The sequence below is a fragment of the Gymnodraco acuticeps genome, unplaced genomic scaffold (genome assembly GCF_902827175.1).
Source record: "Gymnodraco acuticeps unplaced genomic scaffold, fGymAcu1.1, whole genome shotgun sequence".
NCBI lineage: Eukaryota > Metazoa > Chordata > Actinopteri > Perciformes > Bathydraconidae > Gymnodraco > Gymnodraco acuticeps.
In genome coordinates this window covers 7,578,670-7,601,611 of record NW_022990295.1, presented here as the reverse complement: position 1 = coordinate 7,601,611, position 22,942 = coordinate 7,578,670, and the positions used below count along the sequence as shown (strand labels likewise).

The 22,942-nt window shown below is 41.8% G+C and overlaps 1 protein-coding gene across 5 annotated transcripts in view; it reads left to right on the top strand.

The window, feature by feature from the left end:
* bahd1 (bromo adjacent homology domain containing 1) overlaps positions 1 to 22,756 on the top strand; it is a 43,608-nt gene extending 20,852 nt beyond the window's left edge. For all 5 annotated transcript variants that reach the window (XM_034222466.1, XM_034222469.1, XM_034222467.1 and 2 more), the window contains exons 2-7: positions 2,218 to 3,969; positions 13,038 to 13,441; positions 14,207 to 14,366; positions 14,472 to 14,551; positions 18,339 to 18,430; positions 18,688 to 22,756. In XM_034222466.1, the coding sequence (XP_034078357.1) occupies positions 2,346 to 3,969; positions 13,038 to 13,441; positions 14,207 to 14,366; positions 14,472 to 14,551; positions 18,339 to 18,430; positions 18,688 to 18,880 (2,553 nt within the window). In that variant the 5' untranslated portion in view covers positions 2,218 to 2,345 and the 3' untranslated portion in view covers positions 18,881 to 22,756. The remainder of the gene's footprint in view (positions 1 to 2,217; positions 3,970 to 13,037; positions 13,442 to 14,206; positions 14,367 to 14,471; positions 14,552 to 18,338; positions 18,431 to 18,687) is intronic.
* The last annotated feature ends 186 nt before the right edge of the window (positions 22,757 to 22,942 follow it).

Here is a 22,942-nt window from a genome sequence, read left to right as displayed (position 1 = left end):
TTATGCAGTGCAGAAACAGTTTTTAGCAGAATATGAGTTGTATCCCGTCATCATTCTCTTTTTGATGTGTGTATCTTGACTGAATGGCTGAGGAATACTTTTTTATAACTCTAACAAACATCATAATGTAGAGACAGGAGAGGAAATGGAATATGGTATGTGGAAAAGCAACTGCAGCAGAAATCAGCTGTGTTGTGTTTAGTCGTTTTAAGGTTAAGTTGGTAACTATAAGAAATCACTTTATCATTGTTGCTCAAAATTTCAGTTTACACCGACAGTAGGGCATGATCATCTGCCTCATATATTGCTGATAGGAGACGGCCCAACTTTTTCCTCCTATATTATCTCACATGTATACTGTTCTATGGATTTAGTGCTGAAGCAGATTATTTGATGATCACAATGAATTCATCATTTAATCAATTTCTTAAATGTAATTGATATAGTTACAGTTTTTCCAGTGTGATTTATGGTGTGCCTCTAATGTTCAATTTGATATATTTTGGTTGTGGACCATTGTTGAAGGAAACCAGATATTTCAACTTCAGATATCAACATGGGCTCTAAGAAACTCTGAAGTATATTTTTGCTATTTTGAAAAATGTTATTCACATGCAGATTTATCAATACTTCCTAATTTCATAGATGAAAAAAAACATGTGCAGTTGTTGAGTGTGTTAATGAAAGCAGAGATTCATACCCAGTCCTTTCTGAACAGTGGCTAGTGGCTAACTGGCTGAAGTCACTTAATATAAAAAGTCCCATGCTGACTTAGTTCTTGGAGGTCAAGTGGCATAATTGTGTTTCATGGCTGCAGCAAGAAGGATGATCCATCTCGTTATGCTGCGCGCAGGAGTGTCATTGAATAAAGGTCACTGGCAGTTGAGTCATAGGGAACTTTAAAGGTTTTCTCCTAAGGGAAGACATCTTTTTTTGTGTTGCAAGAGCAGGAAGACAAGTGTGCATTACAGAGGATCGTAAAGCTTAATATGCAACTTCTACTATAAAGTTGCTGGAGGTGCTTTGATGTGCTCTGTACCAGCCTGTTGACATGGAAACTGAAGAGGCTTTTGTGCGACAAGTGTTTCCTCCGCCAGTTTTGGTGAAATAAGTATCAATTCATGAGTCATTTGATCATACTGTTTGCTTTTGTGACTCCAAATGTTGAAGAATGGCAATACCTCGCAGTTATTTCAAAGCATTCGCTGGCCTTTTTTTACCTCTTAGAAATTGAAACATTCTCTTTGTCAATGTGAAACAGTCTTTGATATATTTAATTTAATTATTTCTTACTATTGGGTAAGCCACAGTGCCAGTCACAGAGTTCAGCTACAGGCTGTGGCTATGGAGATCACTTCTAAAAGCATCCATCATATCAAACATTAAATGCATCGCCTAAATCATCTGTTTCTGCGTTGCGCTTCTCTGTGTTAGCCCTGAGTGGGTGAATGCCTGTAATATTGAGCTCCTGCTGGATTGTGTGAGTCATCAAAGTGCTTCAACATAGGTTCAAGGACCCAAATATGGTCTTTATTGAAACACAGGCGAAAAGGCAATCGTTTTTAATTTTTAATTTGACTGCAATCCTTATTCCAAAGGTGCAGGCAATACAGATTACATAATGAATACATGATGAGGAGGGCTGCCTCCTCTCTGTCAGTCAGACAACTAATTGGCTATCGTAGTCTTTGATTTCTTTCATCGTTTTTTATGCTTCTTTGTGAAGCTTATTTCCAAGAAAGCCAAACAAGATGAAGTGCTTTTGCATGATTATTTGTGGAGAAACTCAGCTTTACAGATTTGTCGATTAAATGATCTAATCCATTGGTCAACATAAAAACATCATCTTGAAAAAAATCGCTTTCGTCCATGACTCAATAAAGAATATCTTTAGAGCAAAAAAAAGAGCAAATTTTAAAATGAGACAGGGCTTACAAATGGGAAAGAGGTTTGAGTACATACAGCCTCAGGCATTACGTTACATAATGTTCTCTTTATCTCAGTTTCTCTTCCATCTCGTGTGTGCACTGGATTTGCATGTCAAGGAGAAAGGTTGTCTAAGTGGTCATATTCTCTGGGGTACTGCATATTGACAGCAAACTAAGTAAAACCGGTTGTTAAATAATGCATCAAAAGATCCTGTCTGTTACTTGCAAAGTCTCTTGTCTTTGTGGGGCTTAAGCTTTACAGTTAAATGTCTGATCTGTGTCTCCCCAGAGAGTGTATGGACCCAGGTGATGATCCATGAGGATGCTCGCTGCAGGCTCGCTTTGAGCTAAAAACCCTCCATCGTAGGACTTGTGAATGAAGAGGAAGCGGCTGCTCTGCCTCTGGACGCTGAGACCATGGTGAAAGCTCAGGCTGTGAAATGTGGAAAGCCCCGGAAAGAGAAGGAAAGCAAGGAGAAAGGCGTCAGCTTGAAAAAAGGGAAAGACAGAAAGAATGAGTTGAGCGATAGAAAAAAGAAGCATAAGAAAGAGCCACATCGACATAGGAAGAAGAAGACACTGGCAGTCAGTGACAAGGATGCACTGGACTGCTGCGTCCTGCTCACCCGTCTGGAGGAGAAAGGGGTTGTGGGTAAAGTAAAGGATGCACCAAAAGATGGAAAACAAAAGAGGGTAAAAGTAAAGAAAAAGCTGCATTCCAGCTCCAGTCAAAGAAGGACCAAATCTGGATTAAAGAAAACGTCCACAGCCGATCAGCAAGCACTGGAACCAAAAATCGACCAATCTGACGCCTTACCCATGTTTCCCGCCCCCTTCTTCGAGCCTCGACAGCGGAGAATGGCGTCTCTCAATGCTGAGGCTGTCAACAGCTTGCTGCTCTACAGAAACAACTCTCATGCGTCAAATCTCACAAAGAAACGACAGCCTTCTAATGAAGATAAAGCTAAAGATAGTCTTGCTAAAACTGAACATAAAGGTCTTAAAACCAAAAAGGTTTCCCCAGGAGGGAAAGCAGACCCTAAAGAGAGACCTAAAAAACAGAGGCGGTCAAAGGTGGAGGCTCAGAACATCGACTGGTTGGCTTTGTTTGCGCCAACGCCTCGGCGTCAGGCGGGCCTCACTGCTGCAACGCTGCTCAAACTCACCAGTTCCACGTATGGAACCAAACGGCAGAAGAAGACAGAGTCCAAGCCAGTGAGTGGGAGCCAAGCAGCAGCTACGACTCAGGATGATATAAGTAAACCAGTGTGTGGAGAAACAACACTGACCAAAAGAACAACAAATCCCAAACATGTGGACCAACCAAAGCACATAAAACAGGGTACAGAGGATCCGGTGCATTCCCAGCCAGACTCGCAGGGCTGCTGTAGTTTGTGTAAAATCGCAGATCCAGAGTGGAAGGGCAGCACAGGAGGACGGGAGTGTCTTAAACATGAGCTCCAGCGTGGCTCTTTGGGATTCTCCGTGAAAACAATCAAAGAGGAACAGGTGGAGTCTGAGGTGTCTTCATGCTACTGCTGCTCCCAGGAGAGGTGTGTGGAGTACTGCCACCGACTGGCCCTCTTCCTGGACGACAAGACCTTCAAGGAACCAGAGGACGGCTCGCTATCAGAGGTGTTCCACCACCACCATCACCACCACCATCATCACCACCACCATCTTCAGTCTCCTCACACTGTAACCCACCCAGCGCCCATAACCATCAGCCCGCACACGTACACCTGCTTCCCCAGCTACTACGTCCACTTCAGCCATCAGGACTCCTCACAGTCTCCCATATCGCCCCCGGCTTTGTGCTCCAAGAGCGACAAGAGGCCCAAGCTGCTCCCCAGCAAGGGTCCACAGCCCTCAGGGATCACCCACCCAGTGTACTGCTGCTCCTCGGTGGAGGCGTGTTACGGAGAGCCCTGCAGGCTCAACCGCTACTCCACCTACACCAATGTGACTCCAGCCATCGCCAGAGGAGTGTGCTCCGTAAGCCCTGCAGACTGCACCAAATGTAACAACGGCATCAAAAAAGGTGAGCGGACAGAATATTAATATTACCAGAGTTACTTTTTTTCAATCTCCAGCAGTGTGTTGGTTTGTTGTTGTTGAAAAAGAAGAGTTAAAGGGGACCTATCATGCAAAATGCACGTTTGTACGTCTTTTATACATGAATGTGTCCCCGGTGTGTCAGGGAACTCACCAAGTGTCAGAAAACACAACCCTCTCTCTTTTCCTCCATACCCAAATCTCTAAAAACGGGGCTGCAACGGATCTGATACAGACTGATACAGATTTGAAATATCTCTGACGTCAGAAACAAGGGGCTCCGCCTATATGGGCAACTCTCCACCTATCATGACACAATTCCATCAGATTAATGATAAAAACCTAGAGGACATTATTCAACTTCTGAAATCCTCCTCCTGCTGCCTTGATATTATTCTAACAGGATTTTTCAAAGATGTTTTGCCTTGCATGGCCTCAGATCTACTTCATATAGTAAACAAATCTCTTCACTCAGGTATTTTTCCATAGGCCCTAAAAACTGCAGTCATTAAACCGCTCTTAAAAAAGAATAATCTAGATGCTTCAGTAATGAACAATTACAGGCCCATATCAAACCTCCCATTTCTAGGTAAAATCATTGAAAAAGTTGTTTTTCAACAGTTGAGTAATTTCTTGCATTTAAATAACTGTTTTGATGTGTTCCAGTCAGGCTTTCGTCCAAACCACAGCACTGAGACTGCTCTTGTAAAGGTCTTTAATGACATCCACTTAAACACAGACAGTGGCAGAACTTCAGTGTTAGTATTATTAGATCTCAGTGCTGCGTTTGACACTGTTGACCACAGCATATTACTAGACCGACTGGAAAACTGGGTGGGACTTTCGGAAACAGTTCTGAATTGGTTTGAATCCTACTTAAAGGACAGAAACAACTTTGTTTCTATAGGTAAATACACATCTGAGTTGACAAATATGACATGTGGGGTTCCTCAAGGCTCCATCTTGGGGCCTCTTCTCTTTAACATCTACATGCTACCACTGGCTCAGATAATGAAGAACAACAAAATAAGTTACCATAGCTATGCAGATGACACACAAATGTACGTAACAATTTCACCAGGAGATTATGCTCCAATTCAAACACTGAGTAAGTGCATTGAACAAATCAATGACTGAATGTGTCAGAACTTTCTCCAATTAAACAAAGATAAAACTGAGGTAATGGTTTTTGGAGCCAAGTCAGAACGTATAAAAGTTAGCGCTGAGCTTCAGTCTGCAATGCTCAAAACAACAGATAAAGCCAGAAATCTAGGTGTAGTCATGGACTCTGACCTGAGTTTCAACAGTCACATTAAAACTGTTACTAAATCAGCCTACTATCACCTAAAGAATATATCTAGGATTAAAAGACTAATGTCACAGCAGGATTTGGAAAAACTTGTCCATGCTTTTATCTTCAGTAGACTTGACTACTGCAATGGTGTCTTCACAGGTCTCACTAAAAAATCTATTAGAAAGCTGCAGCTAATTCAGAACGCTGCTGCTCGAGTCCTCACTAACACTAAGAAAGTGGATCACATCACTCCAGTTCTGAAGTCTTTACACTGGCTTCCTGTGTGTCAAAGAATAGATTTCAAAATACTGCTGCTGGTTTATAAAGCACTGAATGGTTTAGGCCCAAAATACATTTCTGACCTCCTGCTAAATTATGAACCATCCAGATCTCTCAGGTCTTCAGAGACTGGTCAGCTATCTGTCCCCAGAGTCAGAACTAAACATGGTAAAGCAGCGTTCAGTTATTATGCTCCAAATATCTGGAACAAACTCCCAGAAACCTGCAGGTCCGCTACAACTCTGACTACTTTTAAATCCAGGCTGAAGACTTTTCTTTTTGTCGCTGCTTTTAATTGAACTATTCATATCTTAGACTGCACTGTAACTTTTATCCATGTACTTTTTTTTCTTTTAATATTTAATTGACTGCACTGTAACTTTTATCCATGTATTTTTTCTTTTAATGTTTATTTTATTAGCTTTTCTTTTTAATGACTGATTTTAAATGCCATTTTCTTAATCTCTTTCATTTTTTGTAAAGCACTTCGAATTGCCTTGTGTTGAAAAGTGCTATATAAATAAACTTGCCTTGCCTTGCCTTGCCTTGCCTTGCCTTGCCTTGCCTTGCCTTGCCTTGCCTTGCCTTGCCTTGCCTTGCCTTGCCTTGCCTTGCCTTGCCTTGCCTTGCCTTGCCTTGCCTTGCCTTGCCTTGCCTTGCCTTGCCTTGCCTTGCCTTGCCTTGCCTTGCCTTGCCTTGCCTTGCCTTGCCTTGCCTTGCCTTGCCTTGCCTTGCCTTGCCTTGCCTATCAGGGGAATGAGAGGTTGCGTGGCATGGTAACAGCATGGTAACATGACGCTCGCCCCCCTCCTTTGCAGGGGAGCGTGGTCAGCTGCAGCTCATTTGCCACAGAATCAGCCCTTGCAAAAACAGGGCTGGAATAGAGCAAATAGAGCGAAATGAGGCATGGCTAAAATGCATGATCTGTTTGGTATTTTGAAAAAAAAAATTCACAGACATGTTTTATATAGGTATGGCCCTACAATATATTATTCAAATATAGCATGATAGGTCCACTTTAAAGGTGGGGTAGGTAATTTTGGAGAAACCAGCTCGAGTGCACTACAATTTGAAAATACACAGCTGGAAAAAATCTGCCACTTCCTTACAGAGCCCATCCTCCAACACACACGAACGCGCACATGACCAATGAGGGCACGAGATAAGTTTGTGCACAGATGGAAGGCTGACAGGCAGGTAGGCCATCCAGTTACTTTAGACGGGCCGGCTAAAATGATTGGTCATGCTTTTTACAGTACCACGGCTTCCACAGATGACATTTTTTTATGGATTTTTTGTCAAAGCACTTAAGATATTTATTGCTATCGGGATGTTAAGAGCATTCCATGGAATATAACAAAAAGTGTATCTCCAGCCGGTTTCTCAAACTTACCTACCCCACCTTTAATGCACTAGTATCTGTCTTCTTGATGGCACTTATGTAACAACACTCACAAGTGCCTCAGTACAGCAAAAGGAAAAAAGTATGAATTGTATTTTATTTTTGAGTTCCTTATAGATTATCCTGTATATGTATTGCTGTTGCAGAGTATATTGTGGCAGTGATGTAGTGAAATACCAACTTAATGGGGTATCTTACATTCCCCATAATGCAACTCAATAGACTTCCCTTGCCTGATAAATGCCAATATCTTTAAACTCTTGGCTCCAACATGAGCTTCCTTCACAGTAAAACAAATATTTTTCACAAGTTGAACTCCCTGACAAAGAAAATAGCTTTATGTAAATGTACTCAGCCATCACAGTCAGACAGTAAGATTTTCCTAATAAGTATTAAACATTCATGAGTACACTATAGTTATTCGTTTTTTTGTATGCCCCCCCCCCCCAATCCAGCTGTCAAAGCAGTACAATGTGCTGAGAATAGCTTTTATGTCAAGGCATTTTTAATCTCCCATTTTTAGAATGTCACTTGAGTGGGAGGCAACACAAAAATATCCAATAAAGGACAAGACCCCCTTTGTCTACGTTTGAATGCAAGCAACCGGACGGTGGATACAAGGCCTGTGCAGCTGAGCTGATTGTATGAGTTCGAGTGTCAGCAGTTAGTCACTGAGTTCAAATCAGAGAAGTGAACCAGAACAGGAAAACTATTTGTGAAGTCTGGGGTATAGCACACAAACACTGTGTGCCTGCCTGAGTGTGTGGGTGTACGGTTATAAACACCTGAATGTGACCTCAAAACAACACCAATTACACGTGAACACACACCAGTGTACTGCTGGGCCTCTCTCTCTCTATCCCTCTCTCTCTCCCTCTCTCTCTCTTCCTGTGGTCTGCAGCAGCCAAAAGCAGGTCAGGCTGTGAAGGCTGAGAGTGTTGTTCGACGAGAGCTCCACAAACTCTTTAGGTTTTTAAAAATAGATTTAATAGAAGACATTTTGACATGGCACAGTGGGAGAGAGCATAGGTGTAAATAATAGAATTAGGCGTTCTGAATCTTGGTATTGTGCATGTTGGCGTGTTTTGAATGGAACAGCACCATTGTTATTATAGGTAAGTAACACCTGTGGTTTTCCTGCCATGACCAGTCAAAATGTCTGCTGTGAACATGCCTGTGGTCCACCCACACAGGTGTTGACACTGTCTGATTACACCTCCTCTCAGCACTGAGTGGGAGGGTGCAGAATTGATTGGCATTGCCTCGCCCCTCCTGTTCATTTGGTCGCACCTGTTGGATCAAATCAACTCTCACCTTATTTGGACCTCATGGCCAACAGTCACCTGAGCAGAGGTCTAATAATCCAAGTTGAACCCCTGTGAGGGCTTGCAGGCAGCGTTTCCGCCAGGGGGCCGTCTTGCCGTCATTTGACGCTCTTATTCAGCTCGGGACGCCCTGAACGCGAGCCGAGGGTGTCCAAAAAATATTAATAATTCGAGAGAAGATCGAGAGTTTTTATCGCTTGAAATGACGAAAAGGAAAAAGGACAAGGACATCCCTCTGTTGGAGGGGCAAAGGAGTCTGGTGGGATTATTTTTCGGAGTATTGAAGATTGTTCCCCCGACATCGAAGGTGCCTGCTACAGGACAACACGGAACGTGCGCGATTTGGACGCGATGAGCGGGGGGGTTTTAGTGGAGCACGCTCTCGGGGTGGACGCCCTTCAGCCCTTGTCTGGCGGAAACACTGCTTGCAGGGCCTTCAAGTTTTAGCCAAAAGTAAAATTACACTTGGAGAGCTATTGGAGAGATACCTCTGCCAAGATAAATGATGCGTTCAGGTGGTCCTCGGATGGTCTCTTTTCCACTATTGAGAAGTTCCTTCGACTATGGTGTGTTCAGGAGCTTGAAGTAGTTATGTGGTAACAACTGGATTTTGTGTTGTACTTTATATTGCTCAGATAGTTTAAAGGACACATTGATATCTGATTACACCACATGGATGCAGCACAAATGCTCTTTCTTGCAATTAAGGTGAAACCAACACACTCTCACTCCCTAAGCGTCCAGGAGCGACGTTTGGTCAGTGTCCGTGGCGTTCAGTTGTGACGCTCCTAGGCTCCTTCAGCGTCATAAAGGGATGCAAATAGCTTTCAATTGATTGCAATGTAATCCCATCTGCGGCGGGATTTGACGCTCATGGAAGCACGCCATTCGTTTGTGTCGGCTGCCCTTAAAGGCAATGTGAGCGTCCATTCCCATTGGATAACGGAGAATTGTACACCCGGAATTAAGTATTCCTCTTTGATTTTACAGTGATATCTGCACTACTCATCGACTAAAAAACACCAGATTATCCTTGTTAATTACACAACATTGATTGGTTTAAATTGTGTGCAATGCTTTTGTATTTTTCCCCTTCGATTCGGAGAAACAAATATTTTTTCGGAGTAAAGGATGGCAGAAGACACTACACTACCCAGAATCCCCAGCTATCGTTTGGACTACACCATGTGCTCTGTTTGACAAACCCTGTGATAGTCCTCAAGCTCTGTGATTGGAGAGTGTGCTCCGAGGGTTACGCCGATTCTCGAACAGCACTTGAAATGGGATGGAACCACCAGACTGTCCAAAACTGGATTTGAACGGGTCCACCGCGTCCCCCCCTCCCCCACCCCGTCCCCAGAACTACACATGCTGGCTATTCTGTTTCGCAACATGTTCTCTATCTATGGCACGTCTCTACTGGGAGTTGTAGTTTTAAAAGACGTTTTCGTATTTCCCATAATAAGAAGTTGCCAGTATTAAACTGTGTACATCCCTGGAGGTTTAGGGGATAGGAAACACTCAAATTTAAAACATATAATTAATAAATGGGTGAAAATAGCTTGTGCCCATAATGGGCAGCATTAATATATATACACACATGCCAGCTAAGGTCAGAAGAGCTTTATTTAACAGCTGGTCTTATGTTTGTGACCCCTGTTGTTAATTGATTACATTACATTACATTACATTACATTACATTAATTGATAAGCCTGAAACATGCACTTGTCAAGGTTCAGAGGAAAATTGTGCAAATATGGCAGTAGCCATCGATCAGCTTAAGATAAGATATACTTTATTGATCCCAAGTTGGAACATTTGCGTTACATCAGCATGTGTAACAGTTAAATATGCAGTGGTGTTTATTTGTAAATCATTTAGTATAATCACACAAATTCTGTGTTTTATATTCAACAATTCTGTGTTCTTTATTTATTGATTGTTCAATACCTGACAACGCCAGAGATGAAATATCTACATACATCTTATAAGAGTATAATACATTATGTATAATATCAGTTAAAATAAGTGCTTCAACATAGTTAACATTGCTGGAGGTATGCACAAATATTGATAGATGTCTTGTAATGCACTATTGAGGAACCTGTGACCCAAGTTTTTCATTCAATGCAGAACTACACCATAGTTGTGTAGGCCTATATGATATGTCAATACACCTTAAAAAATCTTGAACTCTTGAAAGGGATGTGCAAAATAGTCATTATATACAGTCTTTAATTAACTATTAGTAGAGAATAACGAGTAATGAATATACTTTATAGGGATCCTATTAATATCTAATAATAAAAATAATGAAATTCAATAACATGCTTTAAGCACTAGGTGTCCCTTTATATCAGCTGTGCACCTTTATGGTGTAAATACAGCCTATCTACCAATTGGATCAAATATAAAACTCAGCCGAATTAGTGTTGATACTGCAAGGAGACGTATTGTGTGAAAATAAATGTAAGATGTTGTTTAATGGCTGATATATTTATGATCCACGTCACGTTTTCAGTTCCTCATGTTTGTCTAGAAGTCTTCTCATCAGGGCTCTATAAATACAGAACTACGGCAGATATGTAATATTTAATGCAGCCGAACCGTGTATTACAATGCCGTTATGTGATGACTTCCAAAGAGAAAAGCAAGCACACTCGGAATAAAGTATTATTTTTATTTTTTTAAATGTTTTCGGTCTGTTTCCGGTATTTGTTAATGACGATGTGCTGTGAGATGTGAGACTGGAATTGCACAGGGGAAAATAATGTAGGCTATCTTTAGATGCGGATTTTGTTAAACTAATATGTTTGCGCTGTGGACCAACACTATACATTGACGGGGAAGGGGGTAGCAATAAAGATAACACCATTAAACAGTTACACAACATAACAGAAATAATATCGATAGCAGCGTCCCTAGCAACCACCTTGGTAACAATGAAAACGTCGCGATTTCCTGAAGTAATCTTCATAATAACTAGCAAACTAAAGATCATGTACATCCACTGCACACATAATCTGAAATAACAACTCATATTTCTCGCATCAAATGACATCAAAACGCATTTTAATGGCCAAACTAACTTTAAAATAGGCATTTTCCACCGAGAATAAAACGAAGTTCGGCCATGTTTTCTTTTTCTGCAGGGAGAAATTTGAAGATCTCGTGACATAGACGCCAGCCATTGGAATGAATGGTGAAAAAAACAGGGTTTGTCAAACAGAGCACATGGTGTAGTCCAAACGATAGCTGGGGATTCTGGGTAGTGTAGTGTCTTCTGCCATCCTTTACTCCGAAAACATATCTTTTTCTCCGAATCGAAGGGGGAAAATACAAAAGCATTGCACACAATTTAAACCAATCAATGTTGTGTAATTAACAAGGATAATCTGGTGTTTTTTAGTCGATGAGTAGTGCAGATATCACTGTAAAATCAATCGACAGTAAGAGGAATACTTACTTCCGGGTGTACAATTCTCCGTTATCCAATGGGAATGGACGCTCACATTGCCTTTAAGGGCAGCCGACACAAACGAATGGCGTGCTTCCATGAGCGTCAAATCCCGCCGCAGATGGGAATACATTGCAATCAGTTGAAAGCTATTTGCGTCCCTTTATGACGCTGAAGGAGCCTAGGAGCGTCACAACTGGACGCCACGGACACTAACCAAACGTCGCTCCTGGACGCTTAGGGAGTGAGAGTGTGTTGAAACATAATTTGTATATCCGCTGCATGATTTGCATCCACTGAAAAATGTTAGAGGTTGTTCTTTGACCCATGCTACACCCTTCAACCAAGTTGTGTGATAATTGCCTAAAGCATAAGGAGTAAAACCACCCACAGGTTAGTCAATATTGTGAAAGCAGCATTGTAATCTTGTAGCTGCTTGAGGTTAAGCCACTGTATAATTAACTCTATTGCAATACATCAGAAATGACAGGGTTAGCACATCATTTGCAGACTATGAAATGTCAAATAAATGGAGTAAAAGGAAAATGTCTCCCTCTTTAAGTAGTCCTTTGAAAACAGATAATTATGTTATTGATACTCATTAGATACATATTTAGTTGTGTGTGTATCCAAGAAGTACCTTAACCCTTAACATATATGTCACAGATATTTGCTAATGGTGCAGTTGGCCATCAGTAAACCAAAGCAGCTTGATGTCTAACCTTAATGCATTCTCCATGGAGGAAGATTCTGGATCCAGGAAGCTGACAGATCCAGTTCGAATAAATTGACTGTTAATTCAACTTAATGTCATCACCGCAGCTGTGTCATGGGAGTGTGCACAACCTGATCTCGTTATTTCACACAGTTAATGTTAATGTTGGTGTTTTTCATTGTCAGCTTCACTGTGTGTGTGTGTGTGTGTGTGTGTGTGTGTGTGTGTGTGTGTGTGTGTGTGTGTGTGTGTGTGTGTGTGTGTGTGTGTGTGTGTGTGGTGTGTGTGTGTGTGTGTGTGTGTGTGTGTGTGTGTGTGTGTGGTGTGTGTGTGTGTGTGTGTGTGTGTGTGTGTGTGTGTGTGTGTGTGTGTGTGTTGTGTGTGTGTGTGTGTGTGTGTGTGTGTGGCTATAATTGAGGCTTTTTTTTGTTATTTCTGCTGCTTCAGCGGAACTAATAACAACTGAGTGTCATTCATGCCTCTATTACGTAACCTTGTTAAAGCTTGTTGATCACTGTAGCTGCTCCTTCAAGGACTGTGTCTCACACTTCATTATGTTGCCTCTTTTCTTGCTTCCTCAGACGACTATCCGTCTACCCTCAACGACCATCAGAGTCCCTCCTCCATCCCCATCTGTCCCAGCCCCAGAACCCTCACTGGCTGCCCCTTTCCCACTGTGCCTGCGGCCGGCCAATCAGTGCCCCACGTTCATTCTCCGTTGTCCGACCCCAGCCAACCGCAGCCTCCTTCGAAGGTGGCGAAGGAGAGTCAGCAGAGCGCCAAGTCGCCCAGCGGGTCGAGGTCTGGCGGCAGTGACGGCCTCAGCTCGGCTGTCTGCCTCCTCAACAGGGACAAGAAGCAGAAGCTCCGCGCTGCCAGTGTTGGAGGGCGAGCGGTTGCCAGGCAGCAGAAGAACGGCCGCCAAAAATCCACCAACGGCTGGCAGCCAGTCGGCCTGCCCTTTCAGAGGGAGGTTTTCTCTGTGGTACGTAGAGAAAGTCATGCTGGTGCTTTCTGACACAGCCACCAAGGTGCCGCTTGTAATTACACGTTGGGTCGTTTAACTTGACTGTCGTCAGAGGAGGGAGAAGGAGAGTGTAGGAATACTCTGTTACAGTTAAATGTACTGCAATCAAATGTAGCTCAAGTAAAAGTAGGAAAGTTTTAAGCATAAAAATATACTTAAATTACCAAAATTAAAAGTACTCGCTATGCATATTGGCCCATTTCAGAATAATATAAGTCATATGTTTTGATTATAATTATTGATGCATTAAAGTGTTATCAGAGCTGGTAAAAGAGCAGCTAGTTTTAAGTACTTTGTATACTGCAGGGTAGCTTGTGAATTTGACTCCAGGTGTAACTAAAATGTTATTTCAGTGTTGATTATATTTCATATCATTAATCCAAATCTTCAAGTAACTAAAGGTATCAAATCAATGTAAATACTCAAATAAAGTACAAGTACCTCCAAATTGGACTTAAGTACAGTACTTGAGTAAATGTACTTAGTTACATCTCTGCCTGTCGTAAGATCGTTTGGGATGATCTATCACACTTGTGTTATTGTCTCATTAGAGCTCAATCACTGTTTTCTTGAGTTTGGTCCAAACACCTGTCTGTCGACATTTCTGCTGAGACACACTCAATACAAATCACATCCTGGAGCTTTTTCTGACTCCACAGCCTCTCACAGCTCATCAGTGTGTGGATGCTTGAGGAGTCAGTATTTCTGCTGCCCGTGTTACAGGGAGAGGAGGCGCTGGTGCCCAGGAAGTGCTTCGAGGGGGTCCAGAGGGACGGGGAGCTCATTCGGGTCAGAGACACTGTTCTGCTGAAATCTGGACCTAGAAAGAAGTCTCTGCCTTTCGTGGCCAAGATCTCAGCTCTGTGGGAGGAGCCAGAGTCAGGTAGGACACACGCTGCACACGGCACAGGAGGAGCTGAGTTAATGCTGTAATAACTGGCTCTAGCGTGGTGGTGAACTGTGTGTGTGGTTGTTTGTTTTTCTGCAGGAGAGCTGATGATGAGTTTGTTTTGGTACTACCGTCCAGAACACACACAGGGGGGACGCAACCCAAGTGTTCATTGTGAGGTGAGATTATCCTTTGTAGACTTTTTTATTTTTTGGCATCACATGACTGCAGCAGATCACACAGTCATCTTTAGTAAGACACCATTACAGAAAGATCAATCTGTTTTTTACGCTGCTATTATAGAACACATAAATAAAAATGTAATTTTAAAACAGGATGTTTCTTGCGGGGAATAGTAGATTTCCACACATTCCTTCATATTCATAGTCCCATTACAGGTTTTCTAAAATGATTTCTAACAGTCCTTTATGGATTGGGTTTCAGGCTTTAAGCAATTCTCTGAAATTGCTTATCTCGCAGCTGTACTCTGTATTCCAAATACATATTTAGTTTTGGTATTTGTGGATGTTTAATGTAGAAGCCCAAAAGGAAGTTTGTCCAAATTAAATGATATTTTTCATCCCAAATATAGTCAGTCATTCTGTATAAATCTTACACCAGAGTGTTTACTTTTGGACAGGTCCAAAACAGGTTTTAGTAATTGGCTTCCTGGGAGCCACAATTCCTGTAGCAGCTGAAAGCTCGAGTGCTAAGAGGTGTGATAAATATCTTCTAGCTCACTCACCAAACACTCTGAGAAGCAAATATTTGTATACCTTTTGGAAATAGTGGTTTCTGAGTAGTCGGCAGGTGAAAATGGAAAATGATATACCTGTACACCTGAAACACAGCGTCAGTTTACTGTGCAAATCATTTGTAAATCAGAATCAGTGTGCTTCACTTAGAATTTATTGAATTGATAAGGTTGTACATATTCTTTATTATTCTCTTTGTCTGAAAGCTCTACAATAACAACAATAATAAGATAATCCCACTTACTCAAGATTTGTCTGTGTATTCAAAGCCTGATGTTGCCTATTCGTCTGTGTCATAACCACTATTGCTGCAGAAAACGATTCAAACACAACAATGAGCCACATGTCCCTTCATTATCATAAGCATTGTCCCTGTTGTTTATTTTGTGTCACAGATCTTCCTGTTGCACGTAAATTATGTATTCTATACATATTAATCTAAATTACTTATAACACAAAATATATATTTTACATTACACTACATTACATTGCATTTAGCTGACGCTTTTATCCAAAGCGACTTACTTATTGTAAGTCGCTACGTCGCTACGTCTACGTCGAACGCACTTATTGTGCGAAAACAGAATCATATAAGTACATCAGGTTTCATAGAGCAAAAACATTTCAAGTGCTACTCAACTGGCTTTAGATAAGCCAGCCCTTTATTAGTATATAAGTGCTTTGTTAATAGTTCTATCGCTCGAAGTGGAGTCGAAAGAGATGAGTTTTCAGTCTGCGCCGGAAGGTGTGTAAGCTATCTGCTGTCCTGATGTCAATGGGGAGCTCATTCCACCATTTAGGAGCCAGGATAGCAAACCCACGTGTTTTTGCTGATGGGAACTTGGGTCCCCTTCGCAGCGAGGGTGCAGCGAGCCGTTTGGTTGATGCAGAGTGGAGTGCACGTGCTGGGGTGTACGGTTTAACCATGTCCTGGATGTAGGAAGGGCCAGATCCATTGGCAGCATGGTACGCAAGTACCAGTGTCTTGAAGTGGATTCTAGCAGTTACCGGAAGCCAGTGAAGGCAGCGGAGGAGCGGCGTGGTGTGGGAGAATTTAGGAAGGTTGAAGACCAGGCGAGCAGCTGCATTCTGGATGAGCTGCAGAGGTCGGATGGCACATGCAGGTAGACCAGCCAGGAGGGAGTTGCAGTAGTCTAGGCGTGAGATGACGAGAGCCTGGACCAGAACCTGCGTCGCTTTCTGTGTCAGCTGGGGACGCATCCTCCTGATATTGTAAAGCGTGTATCTGCAGCAGCGGGTTGTAGCAGCTATGTTTGCAGTGAATGACAGGTTGTTATCTAGGGTCACACCCAGATTCCTTGCAGTCTGAGTCGGGGAAACAACAGAGGTGCCAATGTTGATTGTTAGGTCAAGAGTGGGACAATCTTTTCCCGGGAGGAAGAGCAGCTCAGTCTTGTCAAGGTTGAGCTTGAGGTGATGATCAGACATCCACTGAGAGATGTCAGCTAGACAAGCAGAGATGCGTGCGACGACCTGGGTCTCTGAGCGGGGAAAGGACAGAATTAATTGGGTGTCGTCAGCGTAGCAGTGGTATGAAAAACCATGCGGGCTAATGACTGATCCGAGCGAGTTTGTGTTCAAGGAGAAGAGGAGGGGACCAAGAATAGAGCCCTGAGGGACCCCTGTAGTTAATTGACAAGGGTCGGACTCGGACCCTCTCCAAGTTACCCTGTAGGTACGGTCTTTGAGGTATGAGGTGAGGAGGGAAAGTGCAGAGCCTGAAACTCCAAGTGCGAAGGAGAGTGCGAAGGAGGATCTGATGATTCACCGTGTCGAATGCAACAGACAGGTCCAAAAGGATGTTGACAGAGGAGAGGGAGGCTGCTTTAGCAGTGTGCAGTTCATCAGTGACAGCAAGGAGGGCAGTTTCTGTGGAGTGACCTGCCTTGAAACCAGACTGGTGCGGATCCAGAAGGTTGTTCTGATGGAGATAACAGGAGAGTTGTTTAAAGACAGCGCGTTCAAGTGATTTAGACAGGAACGGGAGGAGAGAGACAGGCCTGTAGTTCATAACATCTGACGGGTTGAGAGTGGGTTTCTTTAGGAGAGGGTTTACTCTTGCCTCCTTGAGACTGTTTGGAAAGTGACCAGAAGTTAGAGAAGTGTTGATGAAATGGGTGAGAAACGGTAGAATATCAGGAGCGATAGTCTGAAGGAGGTTTGAAGGGATAGGGTCCAGAGGACAGGTGGTAGGGCGGGCAGAGGTAATGAGGGTAAGAACCTCACTTGGAGAGAGAGGGGAAAAGGAGGTTAGTGTGTGGGTGAAAGGAGGGTCTGGTGACCCAGCGGTGAGTAGAGGTGAGTCAGAAAAAGAAGAGCGAATATCATCAACCTTTTTTTCAAAGTGGTTAACAAAGTCGCTTGACAGAAGGGAGGAGGGGGAAGGGGCTTTGGGGGGGGTCCAAGAGGGTGGAGAAGATGGAAAATAGTTGATTGGAATAGGAAGATTGGATCTTATCTTGAAAGAAAGTGCTTTTTGCCTGAGAGATCGAAGCAGAGAAAGAGGAGAGGAGAGCCTGATAGGTTAGGAGGTCGTCACGGTGTTTGGATTTCCACCATTTCCGCTCTGCTGCCCGAAGGACGGTTCTATTAGCACGCAGTGCGTCATTTAGCCATATTTGTGATCCATAAACAGAAAAAGGAAGTTGGAAAGTACTGAGAAACTGAATAAGGCATTACTCTCCCCATTCAATTCTTCCTATTTATGCTGTGTGAGTTTGCGTCAAAACAAGGTATTACAATTTAAGACTTCAGAGATTTTGGCTTTACTAAGAAATTGAAATGTGTTTGAAAGAATTTGAAACAACGGACGTACATGTTGAAAGGCAACTTCTGTTGTGCTTGCTCCGTGTTATCAGTGATCTCCCAGTGGAACAAGTTGCACTTTAATAAATCTATAAAAACAATAAACCACAACAAGTCTGTAATTTCTCGGCTGTACAAACAAACGACAAAAACAACAGAGCAGCAGCATGAGAACAGAAGCAGGGCTTTGACTCAGAGGAAGAAACATCTTTCTCCTGCGAGTCTTTTCATGTGGAAGTGAAGCAGCTGGTGTACAATGAAGATGTATTTCTTATTTTAAAGTCCCTGTGTACATGGGATCACTGTTTAAGGCTTAACCTGATGTTTAAACCAAGTTGATTTTATGTTTTGTTTGACGCTAACATGAACAAATCTTTTTTTCCAGAATGAAATCTTTGCGTCCCGTCACCAGGATGTGAACAGTGTGGCCTGTATTGAAGACAAATGCTATGTCCTTACATTGGCACAGTATTGTCGGTAAGAATGAACATCTTGTGGTGGCTTTGGTGCATCTTTCTGGAGAATATTATTTTGCACTATGTTGCTTTAGAAAGATTCCTGCTGAGAAAATCCTAGAATGCTGTTTATTTCAAGCTCAAGAATGCATACTGTTTAATAAAAAGTAGGCTATTCAGGTTTCAGACAGTTCAAACCTGTATAAGTTATTTTAATTGTTTCTCTAAATGTTTTTTGAAGATGGTTGAGTTTGATGTCCTGTTTTTGTGATTTTCCAGATTTTGTGCCTTGGTAAAACGCCATAGGGATGGTGTGCGCGACTGTGCCGCCTCCCTGGTGGTGCCACCCGTTGTTGGCAGCGCCATGCCCCCCCACCACTGTGTGCCCCAGGACGTCGACCCAGAGCTGGTGTTTTTCTGTCGACACGTCTACGACTTCCGCTACGGACGTCTCCTCAAGAACCTGCAGTAGCATCTGACGGGTCATGACACATAACGCTACGGGACGTGAGATAATGTTCTGCATCCTCCACAAAATTGATTAGCCACTCACCTACCTGCTGCCTGTGTGACGGGAACTGGAAGTTTAGGGATGAAGGATTGAGACATGAGCTTTTTTTGTTTTGAAATAACATACCACGCATTTATTTAGTAAGAGTAATGGCTTGACATATTGTATGAGAGTTTATATGGCAGTGTAATGGTATTTCTCTTTCATGGCTCTGTGGTGTCGTAGCGGCTGTGTGAACAACCTGCGGCGTACTCTGCTGTAGAAAATGCCACTGTAGCTCTAGAAAATGTGACATTTCATAGTAATAAAGAGAGGTTGATGTTACATGTGAATATTTTACTGTCTGCCTGACAGATATCAGACTAATGTGTCTGGATGATACGCCATATCTAAAGAAAATATAAGTAAAAGTATATTGATATCAAGCTGCATCAGTCCTTTGGAAGTAGGAAAGAGGTTTCAGTGGCTGGAGATTTAGTCAGACGTCTTACAGGAAAGCTACCAAGTGAGGTTTTCAAGTTTCTTTCTAAGGAAAAGTTTTTGTTGGATGAGATGATCAATGCCACTCTTATGTCAGTATGGTAAAAATAACCGTACTGCCAGCATCAGTTAGCTTTGCATACAGACTGAAAATGGGCCAATAAACCGAGCCTTGCTAGCTGTTTCCCCCTCTTTTCACTCTTTGTGCTAAGCTAACTGGCTGCTGCATCCAGCTACATATCTACAAGACAAACATCGATATCAATAGTATCGTTAGTTAGCTTAATACATTTTACAGTTATTTAATTTAAAGTAATAATCTCAAAGATGATCATTTAAATGATATGTCACTATTGCCTAATAAGGTAACACAATTGTGTTTAACCATACTGCCCACTGACGAAAGCCCTTACCCTATCAACATCTCTGCTAAAAACCATAAGCAGTGATACCCCAAAAACCCACCCACGACTACCGCCTTTTTCCACCCTAGAAACCAAAATAGAGATCTTTGAGATTGTTATTTGCCATTTATATTTACATGTAATGGTGATGGACTTTCACCACAGCTGTGAAGATTCTTTCTTTTTTTTTATCAGGAAGTTTTTAAATTACTCAAAATGTACTTTATTACCACTGACTAAGTGCATGCACAGCAACAATGAAATGTGGACGTTTTTTCGCTCCACCTGTCATGATTTTCCCAGAAAAGTATAGGTTTTATGACATAATTGTAACCCTGCAATTCACCAGAGTGGTGGTTATCACAATATCACAGTTCAGACATGCACTCTAGGAGCAAAGCACACTTCAGTTTGTTTGACAGCGTCCAATGAGCCAAGCATTGAAGGGATTTTTGTTATGCCAATGCTGAGGAATATTTGACTTTCTCAAAGCTGCTTGCCAGAGGTGTGACATGACTCCGGTGAAAGCTAACTGTATATTTGCATTTATATATCTGGATGAGTGTGTGTTCGTGGCAGATGGCATCAGTTAGTCACTTATATTCTTGTTTCTTCACCGATGAGATGGTGAGTAATGTATTCAGTGTAGCATTTAGACCTGTGATGATGATCCATTCCTATGTTTGAGAGACAAATATGTATTTATTTCTGTACTGAGAAAATATAATTTATTTTCAAAAGATAATTTTAAAGAATATACTGTTAGATGAGTGGCTTTCATTCCTGATTAGAGAGAATGTCTCCCCTTCTTAGCTGCACTGTCAAAGATAAAAGTTAGTGAGTTATTTTGCTATAGTACTTCTGTGACTGATTGAGCTTGCTTGCCCAATACAAGCCTATTACATGTTGTGTTGAGATGTTGAAGGCCTCTGAGGACATATAAAGAAGGATCTTAGATACAGTTTGAAGGACACCTGCTAACATATGACTAAAGATGCTTAACCTGCAGGACCAAAACGCACCTTGGCCTCTCCCAGCTTCCTGTCGTTCTCCTGTCACTCCTCCTCAGATGATAAAGCTTTGCCTCTTCACCTTTAAATGCTGAATGCTGCAATGATTTAAACCTACCTTGCCATTAGCCTGTGCCCTTGATCTTGCTGCCTTATAGAACATTCCCAGCCTTTCATTTAGAAATGTGTACTGATGTCAGCCGGAGGGTCATGAAGCTACTTGGTGTGCTGATCCAGATTCCTCCACCGTCAGATTCTTGTGATCTGGCATCAACACTTTTGTTTTGACAAGTCTGCCCAAGTTTTGATTTATATTCAAAGAGATCTGTTAAAGGAGCAGTTCAATATTTTTGGAAATTCACTTGATTCCTTTCTTGTAAAGAGTTAAATGAGAAGAACAATACCACAGTCTTAGCTGTGTGCTAAGTATGAAGCTGCAGCCAGCACTCAATTAGCCTAGCTTAGCATTAAGCCTGCAGGTGGAAACATATCAGTTGGCTCTGTTGGTATAGGTAACAAAACCATGTATCAGTATCTCTAAACCTGTTGCCTGTAAAAATCCAATCTTAAGCTTACTGTCTGTTGGCTGTAGTTTTATTTGTAGCGTACAGACATGATTGTAGTTTGGATTTTATATTTATCTCAACAAAAAAGAACATTTATTTCCAAAATGACTGAATTTGTAGTTTTTCTTGAAGAACAGCAGCTGACATTTTAATTTCATCAGCTGCAAATTAATTTCATAACAAGATTTCATGGTGGAATAAAAAGTATCAAAATGCCCACAGAAACTTTTCTAATCTACTTCTTCATCATAATCCACCTCACAGCTGTCCCTTCTGTTAGCCCATTGTGTTTCAAACAAAAGACACAACTTCCTGGCAGAGCTTCAAGCTGTGAGGAAATGGATAATGCAGCAGGAGTGTTTGAGACGTTTTAAGTCTCTGATTTGAAGCTTATTGGCATTTGAATCCTTTGTATGAACAAAAGTGCTGCTCTACATGAACTTCAAACAATGTACAGCCCCCTTTAAAAGCCTGAGGGGTCTATGAATTGAGACATCTTGGGCTACTTCTGCTTTACTCCCTGCTGTTCAATGTGATGAGGAGATTACTTTGGTGTGTTAATTTACAAAAGCTGAATTTATTTATAAATGGATTTAATATTTGACTTTCAAATAAGCCTCCTCTGATTAATATGTTAGTATTTGTTCATTCATTAGGCTGTAATGAAAAGCATAGTTCCTGCCATTTCAATCAAACCAAAGGTTATTGGTCTGTACCAAACTACAGTCACCGTTTCTCAACTGAGACATTGTATTGTATTTTGAAAGATGCTGGATGTACAGTATCCCAGCCCACACAGCACAATCCAACAAAGCAGAACTGGGTATAGCCTACTAAATTTGGTTTTTCAATTTCAATTCCCCCGGGGCGTTCTGGATTAGAGTGCGAGACCACACACACAGTACACATTATGGCCTTAGGAATCACTCAGCAAACAAATTCTGTTTAATCAAGTTTTGTGAAATGTATGTCTTAATTGGTCCTCTGTGCCTGTTCCCATTAACCTGTATTTACTCTGTTTTCCACGATGAGAAGTACTAGCTGTTGTTTTTTACCTACCTTCCAAATGCCTTTCATTTTTTGCAAAATGACACTGGTCTGATCTTGAATCACCGCAAAGAAATGTTTGCACCAAAAAGAGAGAGAGAAGGGAAGGTACCGAAACTAATTTAAGGAATTTAGTTTCATTCACAGGTGTTCAAAAAACCTGACGTTTGGGTCTTCTGATGTGAGTTTCTGTTCATATTCTTTGCATGGCGTTTTTTTTTGTATATCTTGGAAATATTAATCGCAGCACAGATTATTTGTATGGTTTCAAATGGACCTCTGTAATATAAGAAAAATATTTAATTGTAATAAATAATATATGAGTTTGAACATGTGTTTGAGAGATTTCTTTATGCGATGTAGTTTAATTCTATAGCCAGGTTGAGAGCTGTAGTAATAGTTGCTGCCCACATGGTGGCTCATTCAACCATTTATGTGTTATTAAATATATAATATGATAAGAGCACTTAGATTTTAAAGGGTTTGGAAAAATAATATCAATAATTATATTACTGT